This window comes from Lonchura striata, chromosome 6 (genome assembly GCF_050655825.1).
Source record: "Lonchura striata isolate lonStrDom1 chromosome 6, ASM5065582v1, whole genome shotgun sequence".
NCBI classification, from domain to species: Eukaryota; Metazoa; Chordata; class Aves; order Passeriformes; family Estrildidae; genus Lonchura; species Lonchura striata.
Window position 1 is genome coordinate 28,005,997 of NC_140708.1, and position 17,032 is coordinate 28,023,028.

The 17,032-nt window shown below is 37.9% G+C and overlaps 1 protein-coding gene across 11 annotated transcripts in view; it reads right to left on the reverse strand.

The window, feature by feature from the left end:
* BTRC (beta-transducin repeat containing E3 ubiquitin protein ligase) overlaps positions 1 to 17,032 on the reverse strand; it is a 116,266-nt gene that overhangs the window by 94,544 nt on the left and 4,690 nt on the right. For 4 of the 11 annotated variants that reach the window (XM_021536362.4, XM_085582694.1, XM_085582697.1 and 1 more), the window contains exon 2: positions 5,019 to 5,087. The exons of the other annotated variants lie outside the window; for them this stretch is intronic. In XM_021536362.4, the coding sequence (XP_021392037.1) occupies positions 5,019 to 5,087 (69 nt within the window). The remainder of the gene's footprint in view (positions 1 to 5,018; positions 5,088 to 17,032) is intronic. 11 annotated transcript variants of the gene reach the window in all.

Genomic DNA, 17,032 nt, shown 5'->3' on the forward strand with positions numbered 1-17,032 from the left:
CTCGCAGGGCTCTACCAGCCCACCAACACTTCTTCTAAATGCACATATTCCATCAGAATCATGAAGGGTCAGATGCAGTTCCTGTCACAACCAGTGCTTTGCACAATTCCTAACCTTTTATTATGTTCAGATTGGTCACATTTCCACAAGCATGTATGGGTATGATTCAAAGTGGTCTGTGCTTCTGCTTGGTCATAACAAAGCTCAGCTACCTCATTAAAGACCCTTGGACTATTTTTCATGAACTGCAAATCAACCAAACCAACATTTCACTTGGGGAAAGCTGAGTGTATTTTTCTGGCACAACCAGGGTCTGACTTCCAAACAATTTCTCACAAATCAGAGGCTGAAACATGCTACCAGATTCAATTATAGCACTCTTCCTAGATTCCAAACATAGGTAATACTGGACTTCTTGCCCTGGTACAGATCACTGACTTCAGTGCAGCAGTTTTCCCCTTCACCCTCAGGCTGTTACTACATTCTGCCAGCTTTGCTGTGCACACAGAACTCCAACTGCTGTAAAGGGTTTTCTTTCCTTCAGCCACCCACTCTGCGTGTAATTGCTCAGTAAATTTTCCTTAACATACGTATTATGCAAACTCTTCTCTAATCTTCTGGTAACTCTCTAGCTAACAGTAACTACTTTTAAATATCAAAGATAAGACACATGGAAAAAGATTTACGTATTCAGATTATCCAAATAATAACTTACCTGAGTGGGATCTGGAGGATCAAATCACAGCTTTTAGGTAAACGTTTGTGAAGAAATGTTTTCCCCAAGAGTGGTTACTGGAGTTCAACCTCTGTGACTTCAAGTCAACAGAAATTACATGCCCCAGCAAGGGGCCAACTTCCATCTATAAGGTGTACAAGATCCTCATTTGCCAAGTGCTAGAGGGATTTGTATTGCTCACATCTGAACTCGACGATACTAATGTTTTCATAATTATAGCTCTTTAATGCACGAAGCTGATAAATCTAAATCAGTGCCACTGCAGACCTTTAAGATTTAGGTGACATACACTTCTTTAAGGAGTAAAACTTGTAGAGACTTGTGTGTGCTTAAATAACACCCAACTTACTAAGAGCAATCTCCCCAAGGTCTAAAGCATGAAACTATGTGAAGGCTTAAAATGGAGATTTTACAAGACCAAGTGCACTTGGCCCTTTGGTAAGCAAGAAAACACAGCTACTACTAAGATCCATTATTGTCTGATGATCTTAGAAATATCTTCCAAATTTAATGATTTGATAATTCTGTGTCTAAAGCCTGATCAATCACAAACAATTCTTCATGAGTTTGGGCAGAGTAACACAGCATACTAAAGAATGTGCTCAAACTACTTAATCGTGTAACATTTCTGGAACTTCTATTTTCATGACACAAACTGCAGAGAAAAACCTACATTAGTGGAGAAATGAAACGGAAGTTTCATTAGATTTTTCCCTCATCTCCAGCTTTATTTAATTCCATAAAAATCTCTCAGAGTTATTGTTATGCACCTACCACACAAAAGTGTTTCAAGGATAAGTGATATGCCTGCATAGCACTATGAGGACATAATGTACTATATGAGTGCCAAGTATTAATAAATGAACTGCAGAAAGAAATCTTATTTCAACTTTCCACCTAAGGAGTTAGTATCTTAATTTTAAAAAACATATGGATCCACTGAAAATACATGTTTTAGAACTTAAGGAAAGGATGCTAAATGACAAAATTACAAAACCAAAATATATCCAGAATAATTTTATTTTTCTCTCAGTAAAGTGCAATTCTAGCAGAAGAATCCTGGTTTTACCACAGTCCTGGTTTTTACACCCTCTTTTCCAGCTGACTTGACTGAAGTGCAGACCATTAATATCTGAAGTGCCTTGTTTTGATTATACTGGTCTTTGCTGGTATCAATCTACTTAAGGTATCACCAAGAATTTCCAGCATAAAACACATTTACAGGTTTATAACTTGGCTTTAAAAATTCTACTACAAAAAGACAGTGGGAGGCAGAAAGGCTCAGATGAGTGCATTACATTACATATCCTCCATGATGCATACTTGCTCAGAATGCTATGAAAAAGGGAAGCATTACCTTTAACTCTGAATTATCATGTTTCAGAAGCCACCTAAAAATGATACTTTTACTTCCCCGTTTATGTAATCAAAATAAGGTTTTGTAAATGTTTTACCTAATTAGCTTAACTTGCCCAGTTTCATAGTTTGGCTTATATTATAGACAGTGTCCATATAATACAGGAATTAAAATGTCATGTCTATTGACTGTATTTATACACAAACATTCCCTCCCTTTCTCTCTTCAGAAGTCAATTGTGGCTTGTCTCTAAAGGGGCAGCACCTAGGTGATGGGATGTTAGAGACTGCTAGCAAGACAAAAGCTTAAATGAAGATCAAGGCTGAATAAAACAACTGTATTTTCTACAAAAAGACAAACACCTAAACAGGAGAGAGCTAGAGTAAAGAGAACAATGCAGGTTACTTAAAATGTCAGTCTTAAAGCAACACGCATTTCTGGCCACTGGTATTGTATTTCCTCTAGCCCACATAAGAACACAATACAACTCTCCATTACAGCACAGCAACATTAAATATAAAACCTGCCATTAAAGGGCAGAGGGTAATGACATCAGTGTGGGCAACCCATGCTCAGGTAGTGTTCAACTATTATCTCCAGTTTAAGAAGGCTGAAAATACGCAAATGCAGCCAGCACTGGTTTTAGATAAAATTGTCAGTTTTATGGATATTTATAGTATGTGTCCAGTCTTGCAGAACTCCATCTTCCTCCACCTCATCTGTAATATAAACTGCTTTTAGTCCACATTAATACAATGTGTTCCTGGGATACTTCTCACATTGTGTAAGTCAGGCACCAGATCAATACTCAGCCATGCTGAGGAAAAGAAAATCATTAAGTTAGGATCCCATTAAAAATACAGAAAACAGGAGAATAAACCTGATGCACAGCCCCCATTCCATCTGGATGCATATGTAGATTATGCTTTTACATGCATCAAAAGTGGTTTTCTTTTTAATACATAGTTTTAAGGAATCCTACACGTAGTACCTTTTATAGATATCCTACACCAAACCAAACTCACCTCAAAAAAATTTAACCTCTCTCCTTCTCATGAAAGCTCTTCCCAGCCTTGATATCAACTGCCTTACCCTTACACTTCCTGTGGTGAAATCACAGCACGAAATTGGAATAGCAAAGCTATTTCCATGACGGTATCTGCTGATGACAAGCACAGGTTTATAACTTTTCCTTGGATCAAGGAGTAAGAAGATTGAGATAGACATTAGAACTAATATCAATAAACTAAAAATCAAAGGGAAAGCATACTTACAAAAAATATCTTTTTCAAAAAGTGCAAGTTCTTCCATTATTTGAGGTTGCCTAGTACAAAGTCTCCTTGGAAATTTTACTGTGCATTTAAAGTTTTTTACCCCCTTGGTATTTTTCAGAGCTCAAAAAGCATATATCCCACCTGCATCATGGCATTGGTAATATAAGGCTGCTCTGTTTGCCTCAGAAGTAAAAGGAAAACAGAACAGCCACACAATCCTCTTCCTATTGTTCTCCCAACCCACATAAGAAACAGAAACTGATGCCGTGCCCCATAGGTCAACAAACTTGAGCTCTGTGAGACAATAACTGCAGAGTTGAGATTCCTCTGAGACACCTTGCCTCCGGCTCAGCAAAGTTTAAATCAAGAAAACATAAGCTTCAGTGTCCCAACTGACCTTCACTAGAGTGGACTTGAGGAGAGAGAGAGAGAGAGAAACAGTCTCTCAGAGAGAAGCTCCAAAGCACACTTCACCCTTGCAGCATATCACTCATTTAAAGAAATGGTTTGCAAATATAAGATTTGTTGCTCATCTTCTAATAGGCGTCAAAGCTCTGCTCAGTTGCACAGAAGTCAGTAAGTTGACAGCAGTAAGCAGCTTGCACAAGCAAGTTACTACTTATTGCTTCTAAGTAGTAGACACAAGACTGACACAAGACTGGAGACCATCAAAACCATCCTGTTAGAACCTTCAATGAAACTCTCATATTTTAAGGGGATTTGCTGATGCAGCTTTTCATTCTCACACTCTGCTCAAGTGACTTGGCTCTTTGTTTATGTTGGGCTCACAGTACCACCTTGAAGATCCCTTCACCACAACATTTTGTCACTTCACAACTGCAGTTGCCATGACAACAGGATGCTGCTTATCTGTGCTGTTTTCATATTTCCAGTTTTTGTTGCCATAACAACACATTCTGGCTTTCTACAGAAACAGCAACTTTAAGCCACATATTCTCAAGGACATGGGATTCAGCATATATGTTCATCAGAGAAGAGATATGTACAGGCCACTTGTAAATTAAGCTATTCTTTCTGAAGGGGGATTTTTCACTCACAAAAGTGAAAAGCTGACAGCAATTGCTAGAGGCAGACTGCTGAGACATCTAAAGCCTGGCCTTTAATAATAGCCAGAGTAATATAGCACTAGGCCACTTCCGAGTGGGGACTCCCCACAGTGTCAGACTGTGTCAAACTGCACAATTGTTATGTGATGTGAGTAAGTGTCCATACTTGATTCACCCAGGCAGATCTGAATTAGATGGTAGATGCAATTCTCTTGAGTTTTAACCCAGTGGCCTCCCCATTATTACCAGCACCACCACCATGCAGCTTTGTGTTTGAAGGCCCATTTTAATTCTGCAATTCAAGCTGTTGTTGTAGATCTGTTTTCAGACTCTGACCCTCTTCGCTTCCAGGTGACTGCATTTTGAACTTTTATTTACAGGAAGTGCACATTCATCAGACTGGTGAGAAAATGTTATACAAACACAGCATGCATAAACACAAAACAGTGATGGCTATGAGGGGTATCAGCTAACATGGCACTGTAACTTCATTACACCCTCATTTATGTACTTCACTAATGAGACAAGCACAGGTGTCTAACACGGTCCCTCACATGAGATGAATAACAATAATACAGTCCAACCTGCTTTAGCCATGCTTGGTATCCAGAAGATATAAGTTGAAATCCATCTTTTGGCATGTGTATTCGGGGCTAGGAGAGAATAGACATAAAGAGAGACCTCCTTTTACACTGGGACCTAGCTAACCTAAGTCTAAATTCTGGAGCACTTTAAACAATGCAGATTTTTTGAAGTCGCATATGAAGGTTTAGTCCCCAGATTAGTTCTTGTTTAATGCTCTGATATTAACTGCTTCAAGAACACTTTTTAAATAAAGACACTATTTTTATGTTTTCCACCAGTTTACATTTCAGTTCAGAATATATAGGTATTTTTTTTAATTTCCACAAAAATGCACTTGGATAAGCACAGACTCTGTGGTGGGTGCAATAGCAAAGACTAATAGTCATTAATGCTTTTGACACTACATAAAAAGCAAATGGTGTCAAAACAGCAGTAGTCAAGCTATGAGTGTTTTCAGTTACCATCCTCAACATGGTCAGACCAGACACTGGACAACATGAAGAGATGACAGAAAATTCCCAAAGAGGTGCAGCCTTAATACTAGGGTAACAGCTTATTATACTTACACACAGTCATAAATTATGCCTCAAATCAACAGACAAATATAATCTCCCCCATTTACGATTTTCATGCTTTATTGGATTGAAGAAAAGGCAAGACATCAAATTGTTCTAGAAGCACAAAACACATATAGCATAACTTACAGCTATGAAAAAGTTCGCAACAAACCCCAAAACACTGTCTGACATGACATTTATTTATAGTTCAAAGATACTCCCTCATTCAAGTAGATTCAAGTGTCCTACTCCCTCCAAAAAGAGGAGATGTTTAGAAATTAAAATCACATCTAAGCAAGAGGACCAGACAGAGCATCTGTAAACACCAAGTCCAGAGATTTTTCTTACTGCATGAAACTACTTCACAATCCCTTTCTTAACTCACAGTACCTCCCCTCCAAATCAGATGTGTGCCCCTATCACTCCTTCCTCCTGCAAGGCTGGAAAAAGCTTACTCATTTTCAGAATGGCTCTATTAAAGATAAGCTTACTCTCACTTGTTCTCGAGTCAACACAGTATTTAGTTTGTACAAACTGTATCCACTTTGGTATTTGTAACACCGGGAAATACAATTTGTTGGAGAGAAAAAAAGTGTTACGCCTGAATGACAAACCTTCACACCTATGGTGGGCAGCCTCTGAATCTGAAAATAAAATAAGAACTAGAGCAGACTAAAATCTTGCGTCTAAAGAGAAGTACACACACAGGATTTTACAGTACACTTTAAGCACTTGTTATTTTTGCTTCTCACCAGTTTGAATTTAAATCCTCCTAAATCTTTCAAAGTAGGAGCAAGATTATGCCCTGGTGTCCTAGCCAATGATCTGAGTTGAACATGAATTTTAATAACCATCATTGTGTGATAAATTAAAGTCAAGTATGTCTGGTTACTGCATTCACCTGCTGCGTTTGGACTTGCAATGCTTAACACATTAACAAACTATGTTTTAGGAGACTTCTCACACCGCTAGAAGCATCATCCTCCAAGACCTAAGCCTTCCTTCAGCACTAACGTCATGGGTGGTTAGTCTCTCTACGACTTTAAAATGGGGACAACACTCATTTAACCCACCTCACAGGTTTGCTGAGAGGAGCTCTTGACATTTCTATGTGTTTTAGAAACAGAAAAAACTATATCAAGTGCGGCATATCTAGCAAAAGCACTACAGAAATACACAATTTTACCTTCTGCCTCAAGTACTTCAGTTTCTTTTTCAAAGTAGCACAGCCCATATATATCTATCCAGGAAAAAAACTAAAAGTACTCGAAAGTAGAAATAACAATCATTTGAAATCAGTGTCACATGTAGAGAGACCTGAATACCAGTTTCAGATGTGCCCAAGTTCACAAAACAAATTGTTGTGATGTTAGAAACAAATTCCATACACAATAAATTGTGAAAAATTACTTCATTTGTTTCTGTTTCTGTCACTTAACCTACAAATTAAAGAATAACCGCCGAGCTCTTCAGACCAGTGGGCTCCCTAACATTTGCTAGCCCATCAGTCCACAGCAGTCTGAATAATTTATTTAAAGACACTGACTTGAACCATTTAATTTGAAGACCCTGGTCCTGCAAATATGTAAGTGTATTAACTAATCTGTTGCCAGCAACAGAATTACTCTTCAGCAGAAATGTTTCCAGTAGCAAAGATAACTTTGTATTTCTATTTAGACAACTCTCACCAGCACAATTTTTTGTGACTTTAAAGTTGCTTGAGTATTGCAATAAAAGAAATCAGGACTTTTGTCGGACTAGCATCTACTGTAAACCCAATTTATTTTTCAATGCTGACAAGTGAAACATAAAAATAGGAGAAACTAAGACTCATCACTCATCCCTCAATACTGTACTTGCAAAATCCTCTCAATGAGGTATGTCTCCTCTCCTCATTTGATAAATCTACTCTCATTTAAGAAGTAATGAGAGACTACACAGAAGAGAAGCAAATTTTACCAGTACAAGGTATGTATGTCATTACCTACATACTTCTGCTTATGCCATAAAGGTGGGATATTTGCAGAAGTGAGCCCCCATTTACATCAAAACAAGCACAGCAGAAAAGCATAATTTAATTAAAATTTCTCTAGTTGATGACTGGTTGTAAAAGTTCAGCCAATCTCCTAAATTCTGAATTTCTGTGGTTTTCCGAGGCACACTGTAAATGATCCTGAGGAACACATTCTTCTTCAGATGCAATTAAAGTAATATATCTGGTTAAAATATTCTGAATTGCAGTATCCCAATGACAGCAGACAGGACTGTAAGAGGACTGACAATTTTTAAAAATAAATTAAAATTGCCCCCCTTTCCCCCAGCCTTAAAAATATGTGGGATCCAGAAAACGGTCTTGTTTGGAAGCTGTATTAATTTATAAATCAACACTAAAATCTTCCTTGATTATGACCCATTCAAAGCAATTCTACCAGCAATACAATTAATTGCCCAGCAAGACCTACTCATTTTTGTATTTTCATGACCACACATCATTTATGCTCATGGTTCAATACCATTCATAAGCATTTTCTCTTAGCATCTGCTCCAGCATTTTCCTTGACTAGAAGTCAGGCTGCTAGGGGAATTTTGCTCTCCTTTTCAATAGCATCAGTAGTGATTGCTTTCCTCAAAAAGTAACTCTGAAAACACTCTAACTGCTAATTTATATCATGCTATTCTGTGAATATTTCACATTTTGATTTAGGTGAGTGACTAATTTGTAATCTAACCTAGTTTATTTCCTTTTCCAAGAAATTCATGTTTATTATTGAGGCCTTGCTTTAAAAATGAGCCTTCCATTATCCCAGATGGCTTATTCCACGACCATCAGCACCTTACTCACAGTTCTGAAATGCAATTTTACTGTATATGAAATCTTAACTCTCTCTAGTCTTTCTGGTGTTCACAGAACTTGTTTTATGTATGGTAGCCATATATTAACATTATATATATTGCACCTGTCTATAAACTGGGGAGCCAAAATAGCTTACGTTGCTCATCTCTTTGTCTGCAACCCCTTTTTTCTCCTTTAGTAATCTACTCTTCCATTTTTAATCCATTTGATTTCTGCAGTCTCTAGCAAAGCCCAGAACAACAGAATGATTCTTGAGAACAAGTCAGTAATTTAAAATTCAGTGGTACCCTCTCCACTTCTCTACCAAGGCTGATTTTCAGAGGACATTTAATTATAGGCCTGAGTTCCTATTTTCTAAGCCTAAACACAACCCCTGAAGGCTTACAAGATTTGAGTCACAGCTGGAGCTGTGGTTACTATACAGTTTAAATATCAGCCTCTTTACTGTGCAATTTGTTTCGAAAATCAAATCAGATGCTGTGTCATAAACAAGTGCTAATTAAGTACTGAGCGGAAATTGGGCTTTTTTGTGCAAGAAGGGTTCTTAAATATCTACATCTTCACTTCCATAAGAAAGGATAAATATGTCAAGAATGATAATTATAAAAGGAAACCTACTATGGTACTTCCAAGGCAGTACTGCTGCTTCTGCATTTTATCTGCTTCCATGTAAGAAGAAATGAGCGGGGGGGGGGGGGGAGAGACCCATATGAAATATATATGTACTAAGGATCTTATTAATCTGATCATATCACCCATAATGCTTGCTGTTCCCTCAGAGAAGACATTCACTCTGGGTTTCCATCATATAGGATTTAAACAAGCAACCTAAACCCATCTCTCTCCATCACTGCAAAGCAATAATGAAGCTACTTATATTACCATTTCCTTTAAGTCATGATCTACACACAGTATTTGACAATAGCATTAAATTCATTAGATCTAACACCTTGTTTGATAAATATCAAAGTGAAGAACAGGAATAATGTATTTTAATACTCTGAAGGCTGCCTCTGAGTAACAATATTCAGGACTCCATTAACTAACAGGCTGTCGGCTACAAAAGCAGAATTAGATCTGTCAGTCACTGACATGGAAGGGCATGGCCAGTTGCACTGAAGATTGTCCAGTTCAGATGACTTCCACAGCAAAGGAAAGTATCCCCTGTGGCCTAGACCTTGTAATGAGTTTGCATCCATTACAGCAATAAACTGAATTCCTATTACAGAATATACAACTTCATGGCCCAAACAGATCCCTGACTCTACTGCCCAAAGCAATACTCAAAATAAGGCAGAGTTAGATCTGTGGACTCCAATTCAACAAAACCAAGCACACGATTTCAAAATCTTTCATTGTTTGTTATTAGGAGAAAAACCCATGAGCTATCTGATCCTAAAAGCTTAAGTTGCCAATATTTAAGTGTGTCCTTTGTGAGATTTTGTAGAAAGAATGAACAAACACTAAGTCAGCTGACTGTCAGGTCTCACAGTTTGACACAAACTCCTTCAGAAGGACACAGCACTCTCGAACAGTGGGTTCTGACTGCCTGTGAACTTAATGAGTTCACCGCACGTGGTGAACATGGCTACTCCAGCTCTTTAATGAATCTGCCTGAGTTCCTCGACCGAGATCTGCTCAAAACCAACTCCCACTGGAGATGTCTATTTATACAACTTGACAGATAAATAGATGCAAGGTTTTTTTATATCCTTCAAGAGCAGCAGCAACCAGGTAAACTACTTCTGCAACATGAAACACCTGGATGCTTTCTTTAGGGCTCACAATAAACCTAAGCTACTGTATTGAAAACCAAATGGAGACCCATGACAGCACTCCATTAATCTCAGAACAAAGTAACAGCAAGATCCACAAACCTGCTTACTCGAGCAGTGTGGAGATTCTCTTTGTGCCTGTACTTGATTTCACAACCATTTGACACTTCAAGTATGAAATTCAAGTGCTATATCCAGCCTCCTTTAAGACTGCAAGATCTGTGGTGAAGACCATTTCTCATGCTACTTCCTGAATTTGTGCCAGGTAAGTATCCAGCAAGAACACTGACATTCACAGCACAAGAATTTATGTATAAATCAGCAGCTGGAAGCTAGTCCAGAGACCAACAAAATGAAGCTGCTGCCTTCCAAGTATTGTGTCTCTTTTTTGTAAGTCCCTAGAAAAGTCAGAGAGCTCACCTGGATTTGGATTTTTCACTGAAATTCAGAACAGAAGGAATAGAAAGTCCTGTACTTTAAAAAAAAATACAGCCAAGGTAGACCAAATTATGTTTGGAAAACGACAATCTCCATAATCAGCCTAAGAACCTACAGTATTAACTTTCACCTTCTCGATATCCTGCTGAATTTTAGCTAACAGACAAAAAAGCATGCAGGAGAAAGAGATGGGTTACAGGTCTGTACCAACTATCCTGGAAGGAAATCTGCAGTTCACACATTAAGCAGACAAATTTGTAAAGGGAATACCATTTTTTTTTCTAAACAGAAGGAAACACTTTGAAGAGCACACTTCAGCACTCCACTACCTTTTCTTCTTAGCTACTGAGCTCTTATCTTCTGAGCAGGCCCCAGCACTAGCCAAACATTTTCCTGTTCAATAAAGTAACCAAAACACTTCCTCTTTGCAGGAATGGCCATTCTGTCTAAATACATTTCCCTTACAAAGCACTCTGCTACAATTACAATGCAGGACCTTTTCACCCATCAGAAGTAACTCAGAATCTGTTAAATGCCTCAAAACCTTACCACAATATATTACATTTATTTTCCTTATATAAATACCCTGTACCAAGTTCAGCTCCATGACAATTCTCAATTCCTGGCAAAGGATACAAATGTTCCTTTGCTTGGCTTAACTAGAGCAAACTCCTCCTTCAACCAAGAAACACCAAAGCATCACCTGCTGTCTTGGGGGACTACAATGCCAGAATGAAGCAGGGGCAACAGCAGCAGCTGAAGACACCTAATGGGCAGCCCCTGGTAGCATCCTCACGCAGAACAACCACCTGTAATTCTAACCAGAGTGAATATAAACTGCTGCAGAAATGGCTGGCCATAAAGAAAAAACCAACACCAAAACATAGACAAACAGTATGTCCTGTCTCCCAAGAAAGGACATCTACTGAGACTGAGTACTGATAACTATTGCCAAAATGAAACAGTCACCATGGGAGGCCAAGTAAATCTACTCCCAATTTAGAACAAATGAGAATTAGTGCTAGACTAACCCAATCTTCTTCTTTAAGAAGATCACTGAAGTCCAGACAAATTAGAAGTAGTTAAGCATTTGATAGATGGCATGTAGGAAGTTACTGGTTAAAATGAAGAGGATTAGGATTAATACCAGAGTTAGAAGGAGGCTAAGAAACTAAAAACTGCAGAGCATCACAGGCAATTTTGAAAAAGGAACCATTAAGCTGTACAGAGAATGACCCTTTTTGAAATCTATTATTATTCTTGAAATTCATGTTAAATATTCTCACTAATGGCAAAAATACTCAAGAATTACTGATGTGCTACTGAAATTAAAGAGGCATAAATATATAAGGTGAAGCATCCTGAGAATTTGGTAACAGAACTGACACATGATGCATATATATCCAAAAAGTTACATTATTTCCATTATAAATTAGCAACTCAGTAACTGAGAAGAGGGAAAGGGGCTCTGGGATATGTTACTCATTAGATAATGATGGCTCACCCATGAGATGTGGCCACAGATATGGCAAATACTACTATAGGACATTGTATAAAGTAAAAAATTCCCAGAAGAGAGGAATTAGGATCACTGCCTTAACACAAGGAATCCATAAAATATTGCCTGGAATGTTCTGTATAGCTCTGGTCATTCGTGTTTCAGGGAGACTAATCAAATTTTGCAGCTGGTTAAAAAGGTCTATTAAGATGATCAGAAGTTCCAGGAATTGTCTTACAACAGAAGGAAAAGTAAATTAAAGAATGGTGGTTTTGCCTGACCAGATCCAGCTCAGAGCAGAATATGATTGCTCTCCACAAGTATCTGCAGATGAACACAGGGGAACAAAGAGAGCTGTTTAAGCTCAAGGACACTGACACTGGTGTATGAATGAATGAGAATGAATCAGCCATGAATGGAGTTAAGCAGGAAAGTAAGAACTAGGATTCTGACTTTTAAAGGAGTCAAATTTGGAAAGCTCTGCAATGGCATAGCAAAGAGAATTCCACTTAGCAACTGCTTTCACTAGTTTGTGAAAGCTTTAGAGAGTACTTTGGTTGCTCTAGGCTTGAACCCATGCTCCAAAAGACCTATTCCAGTCCAACTGACACGTGCCTTCTCACTGATGGGCCCTTTATCATCTCTACCTAAATTCTTATGCTAAGGTCATGAGACTATAGGAATATTTTCTTGTCAGTAAAAAACTTGCAGGGTATTTATGCTTGCTTATAACAACATCTGTAACAAAGTACTAGAGTAATTTGTTTCACTGGACTCATCTGTAGTCAAGAGAAGGAAAAAGTTACAAAAAGAAAAGGGAATTAAGATTTTTGTCCTTTTGAATATATCAGCAACAGGAAACACTTTCTGTCACATTTAAGAGGCTAATGTTAACATTATTTGGATTTCTTTCTGTTGGGATGCCTCTAAGAGTCATCTTCTAAAACAAGATCAATCCATCATTTCTTGAGATTACAGCCCCTTCTCATTGTTCTAATTTGCAGGAGATGAATGATAGCTGGCTGCATTTCTCAATCATGCTGACAGTTTTGGCAAAAAAGAAGGAAGAGCATTGAGCAGTCCCAATGAACAACCCCCCTGGAGAATAGCCAACATCTTCCTAATAGACAGAATTCAAGGCCAACTATCCATAAACTAAAAGCAACTCCCACATAAACACTGCTCCATTCTGTATTGCTCTCACTATAAATTACAGATGATGTGTGTAGAGAGGGAGACTGACTACATTGTATGACTTTCATGATAGACCATTTTTCTCTGAAACAACTAGAGACTGTTCTGGTTTCTGTATGGGCAAGCATGGAAAAATTCAGACTCTTTCCCAGTCAGCACACAGTCCAGCCCTGATTACTATCCAAGCCATCACCTTTCTCTACAGTGTTTCATCCATCCCACTATATTTGGGAAAAATTCTTAAAATTCTGTAAGAAAAACTATGCCCTAAGATGGAAATATCATGAGAGAGTATTCCTACAAATGGAAAAATCCCATGTAGGGCACAAAGCCAGATGACAAAATTCACACTAGAGTTCTGCACTGGCTGGTGTTACCCAAATTCCCTCTCTACCATCTTCTTCAGATCTGGTTTGCTCCGGGTGCTTCTGAAGAAGACAGATCCATCTAGACTACTGTTAAAAGAACACACTTCTTATTCTTCTGCTAACACACAACTGCACTTAAGAACCTCTTCATTCCTTTACAGTATGTCCCTGCAACCTTTCCCTCCTCACCATGGGATAAAGCAAATTAAATCAGCATTAGGCCTTTTTGTTGCTTCTAGTCCAAACTGGTTACTCCAATGGATTCTGCCAAGAGGCTGCATGGCTCCTGCCCACAGTCTGGAAACACTTCTGTCCTTCTCTCAAGAAGACTAGAAAGGCTCCTTGCTGAGCTTTCCCATTCTTCCTCATTCTCTCCTTTCTCTTGCTCTTGTCCAAATGCCTAAACAAGACCCTGTTTTAGCAGTGGGGGAAGGAAAATTAAATCAGATGTTTCTCAATTTTTAGTACAGATGAGGACTAGAAGTAGCTAGAGAGTGCAAAATTATGATCAGTCATTTGTTTCCAAGCAAAATCATTGCAGAAAAGTGAAATAAGTTAAAACTATAAGTCACCATGTCTGCTTCTGAACCCTTCTGCCACCCCAGCTAACAAATCTGGCTGTGCATGCACAGCAGCAAATAGGCTGAGCACCCATTGGTTAATGGGACCATGGAACTTGCACATCGAAGAGAAAAAAATGAATTTTAATGCAGTTTTTAGAAATACTTGTCATTGTTTCAGCATTGCCATTTAGTGAATGGGACCGATTTCTCTCTCAGTAGGGGATGATATTTTAATGATGTAACAATGTACTTCCCAGAAGAAAGACAAGCCTCATGAGGCAGATTAAAACTAAGAATATTCAGATCCCATTAAAATCAGACAGTTTCAAGCCATTTTTAAAATTAATTTTGTTTAATGATAAAACGGGTTATCTTAACAGGTGGCTAGCCAATTGTAAAATTAACCAAAACATGGTCAGAAGCACAAGGGTAGCTATCACAAGAAGTGGTTTCTTTGTATTCTGCCTTCTATTATCAGTGTACCAAATCACCCTACACAAACTCCTCCAGTCCATGACCCCCGGCAAATTTCTGAGCTTCAGCTTTCTCTTTCTGCAAGCAGGGGTAGCATTTGTCCAACACCAGAGCTCCCCAGCACCTCAGAAAAACTGGCATTAGAAAGCTCTGTTGTTTAATAAGCAGGAAATACTTAATGAAATTCCCAGGATGTTTATTTTCAACCATTTCTGTGGTATCAAGAAGTTTTTCACAGCACTAATCAGTATCCTGTCAGGGAAACAGCTTCATGTTTGATTGCTTATTAATTGTATTTTGAGCACTTACTCTTCAGCTGTAGCCACTGGACACTGCTATGCTACAATTAATTTTCAGCTTCCACAGCTGAACACGCAGTGGATACAGCCCTTCTGTGCAAAATCACTTAAAATGTATGAAGTATATAGTTTGTTGAGCATCTCCTGAATTGTAAGGAAGAAATGAGAAAGCCTGAAGAAAACACTCGGTACTGGAAATACCAGTTAAGCTTGCTGCTGAGGACAGTTAAATATTACACAAATCTCACCAGCACATATGGAGTTTGAGATGATGCAATACAAGCAGACAAGGAAGTGAGAAAAAAGCCTACTCCATCTGCATTGATGAATTTAGCATGAAGATTTTTATATAAAAAATCAAGTTGCTCAGCTTGCTGGTTTTGCTGGTCTTAAATATGACCCTAAATACTGTTGCAGTAATCACTGCTAAAATGAATATGAGAAGAATATATGACAACCCATATAGAAGAAAAAAATTTAGTGGGATCCCTTCATACAATACTTAGTGAGAATTCCTAATTTCCAGGTATAAATTACTCTTCTTGTAACAGAAAATAAATATCTTTCATTAATATGTTTTACAATACAAATAAACTACCAACACAGTAAAATCCATAGAAAACAAAATAATGGATGAACCCATTCACTTGACAAATATATCCACTCAATATTTGTATGTCAGGAAATACTATCTGATCCCCACTTAAAATGTTTTAAAAGTGTGAAGTGAATTTTAAATGAGACCAGACCAGGAAGTTTCCTCAACCATTTCAACTTTTTGTCTTGAGTCATTATATCTGCTACCTCAGTAGGCACTAGCACTGAAAATAAAGAAGAAAACAACATAACTTTATATTTCATCTCATTTATGGCCCAGATATCAGAGCTTGGAGTATTTCCAGTGGCCAACCAAAGGGACCATTTGATTTTTTTTCTTCATTAGACACATCTTTAAGAGGTGATCTCTGAACTCTGTACATTCCTACCTTACCTCTGGACATGATACACAACTATGGAATAATTTTATTTTTTCCTCTAAAATCCTCATTACCTTTCTGTATATCACAAATCATTTCAGGATACTGAGAATGTTGTGGCCAGCACACATCTTGTATCTTCCAAAATCTATTTAGGAAGCCCTTTGCCTAACCAAACTTCGTGGTTAGAACAGTATGCTTTATCTTACTAATGAGAATGATAATTTAGTACCAAATACTCAAGAGGAATTATAGCTCTGCTGACTGGCAAATAATTTGCCAAGGCAGATTAGTTTAGCTGCATAAAATAAATATCCACCTGCACATACTAGCACTAATCAGGGCGTGAAATTAAACTTTTTATTCAGTGGGAAATAACTGCTGCAAGGCGGCGATTTAGTCTGAGAAGCAAATATTAAGGTCAGCCTATTCTCTCTGATGTTTATAGTACATATTACAGTGAGGAGAGCATGGTGCAACAAATTTGGCTTTTTAAGTCTATGAAACTAAATACTTCAGTGATGCGATAGCAAATTTGCCATTTGCTTTTCTAATTGCATACATTTAATGGAGCAAAATGGCTGAAATGAAACATTACCAGAAAAGCGAGGGTGAAGTTACTGAAGTACCAAAGGCCTGCATGAAGTGCAGAAAAATCTACAGCTTGAAGTTTGGGATAGAAGAAAATTAATTAATGTTTTCCATACAACATACTAGTGCCAACAAACACCAAAAAAACCAGGATGCTATTTCAGTACCATTGGAAAAACTGGTAAGTGTATGTTTAATATTCAAGCAGGATTTACAGCCCCACATTTAAGAGGCAATGCTCTGTTACCCCAGCTTAGAAAATTAGTCTCATTGCTTTTATGACATCCTTGCTTTGGACACCCAAGGTTCTCAGCCACAATGTCCATGACACAAATATGTTACTGGAAAGACTGAAAAGTTCTCAAAAGATTTTTTTAAAAATAGCTAACAAATAACAGGTCTTAAAAATTATGGTCCTATTGACA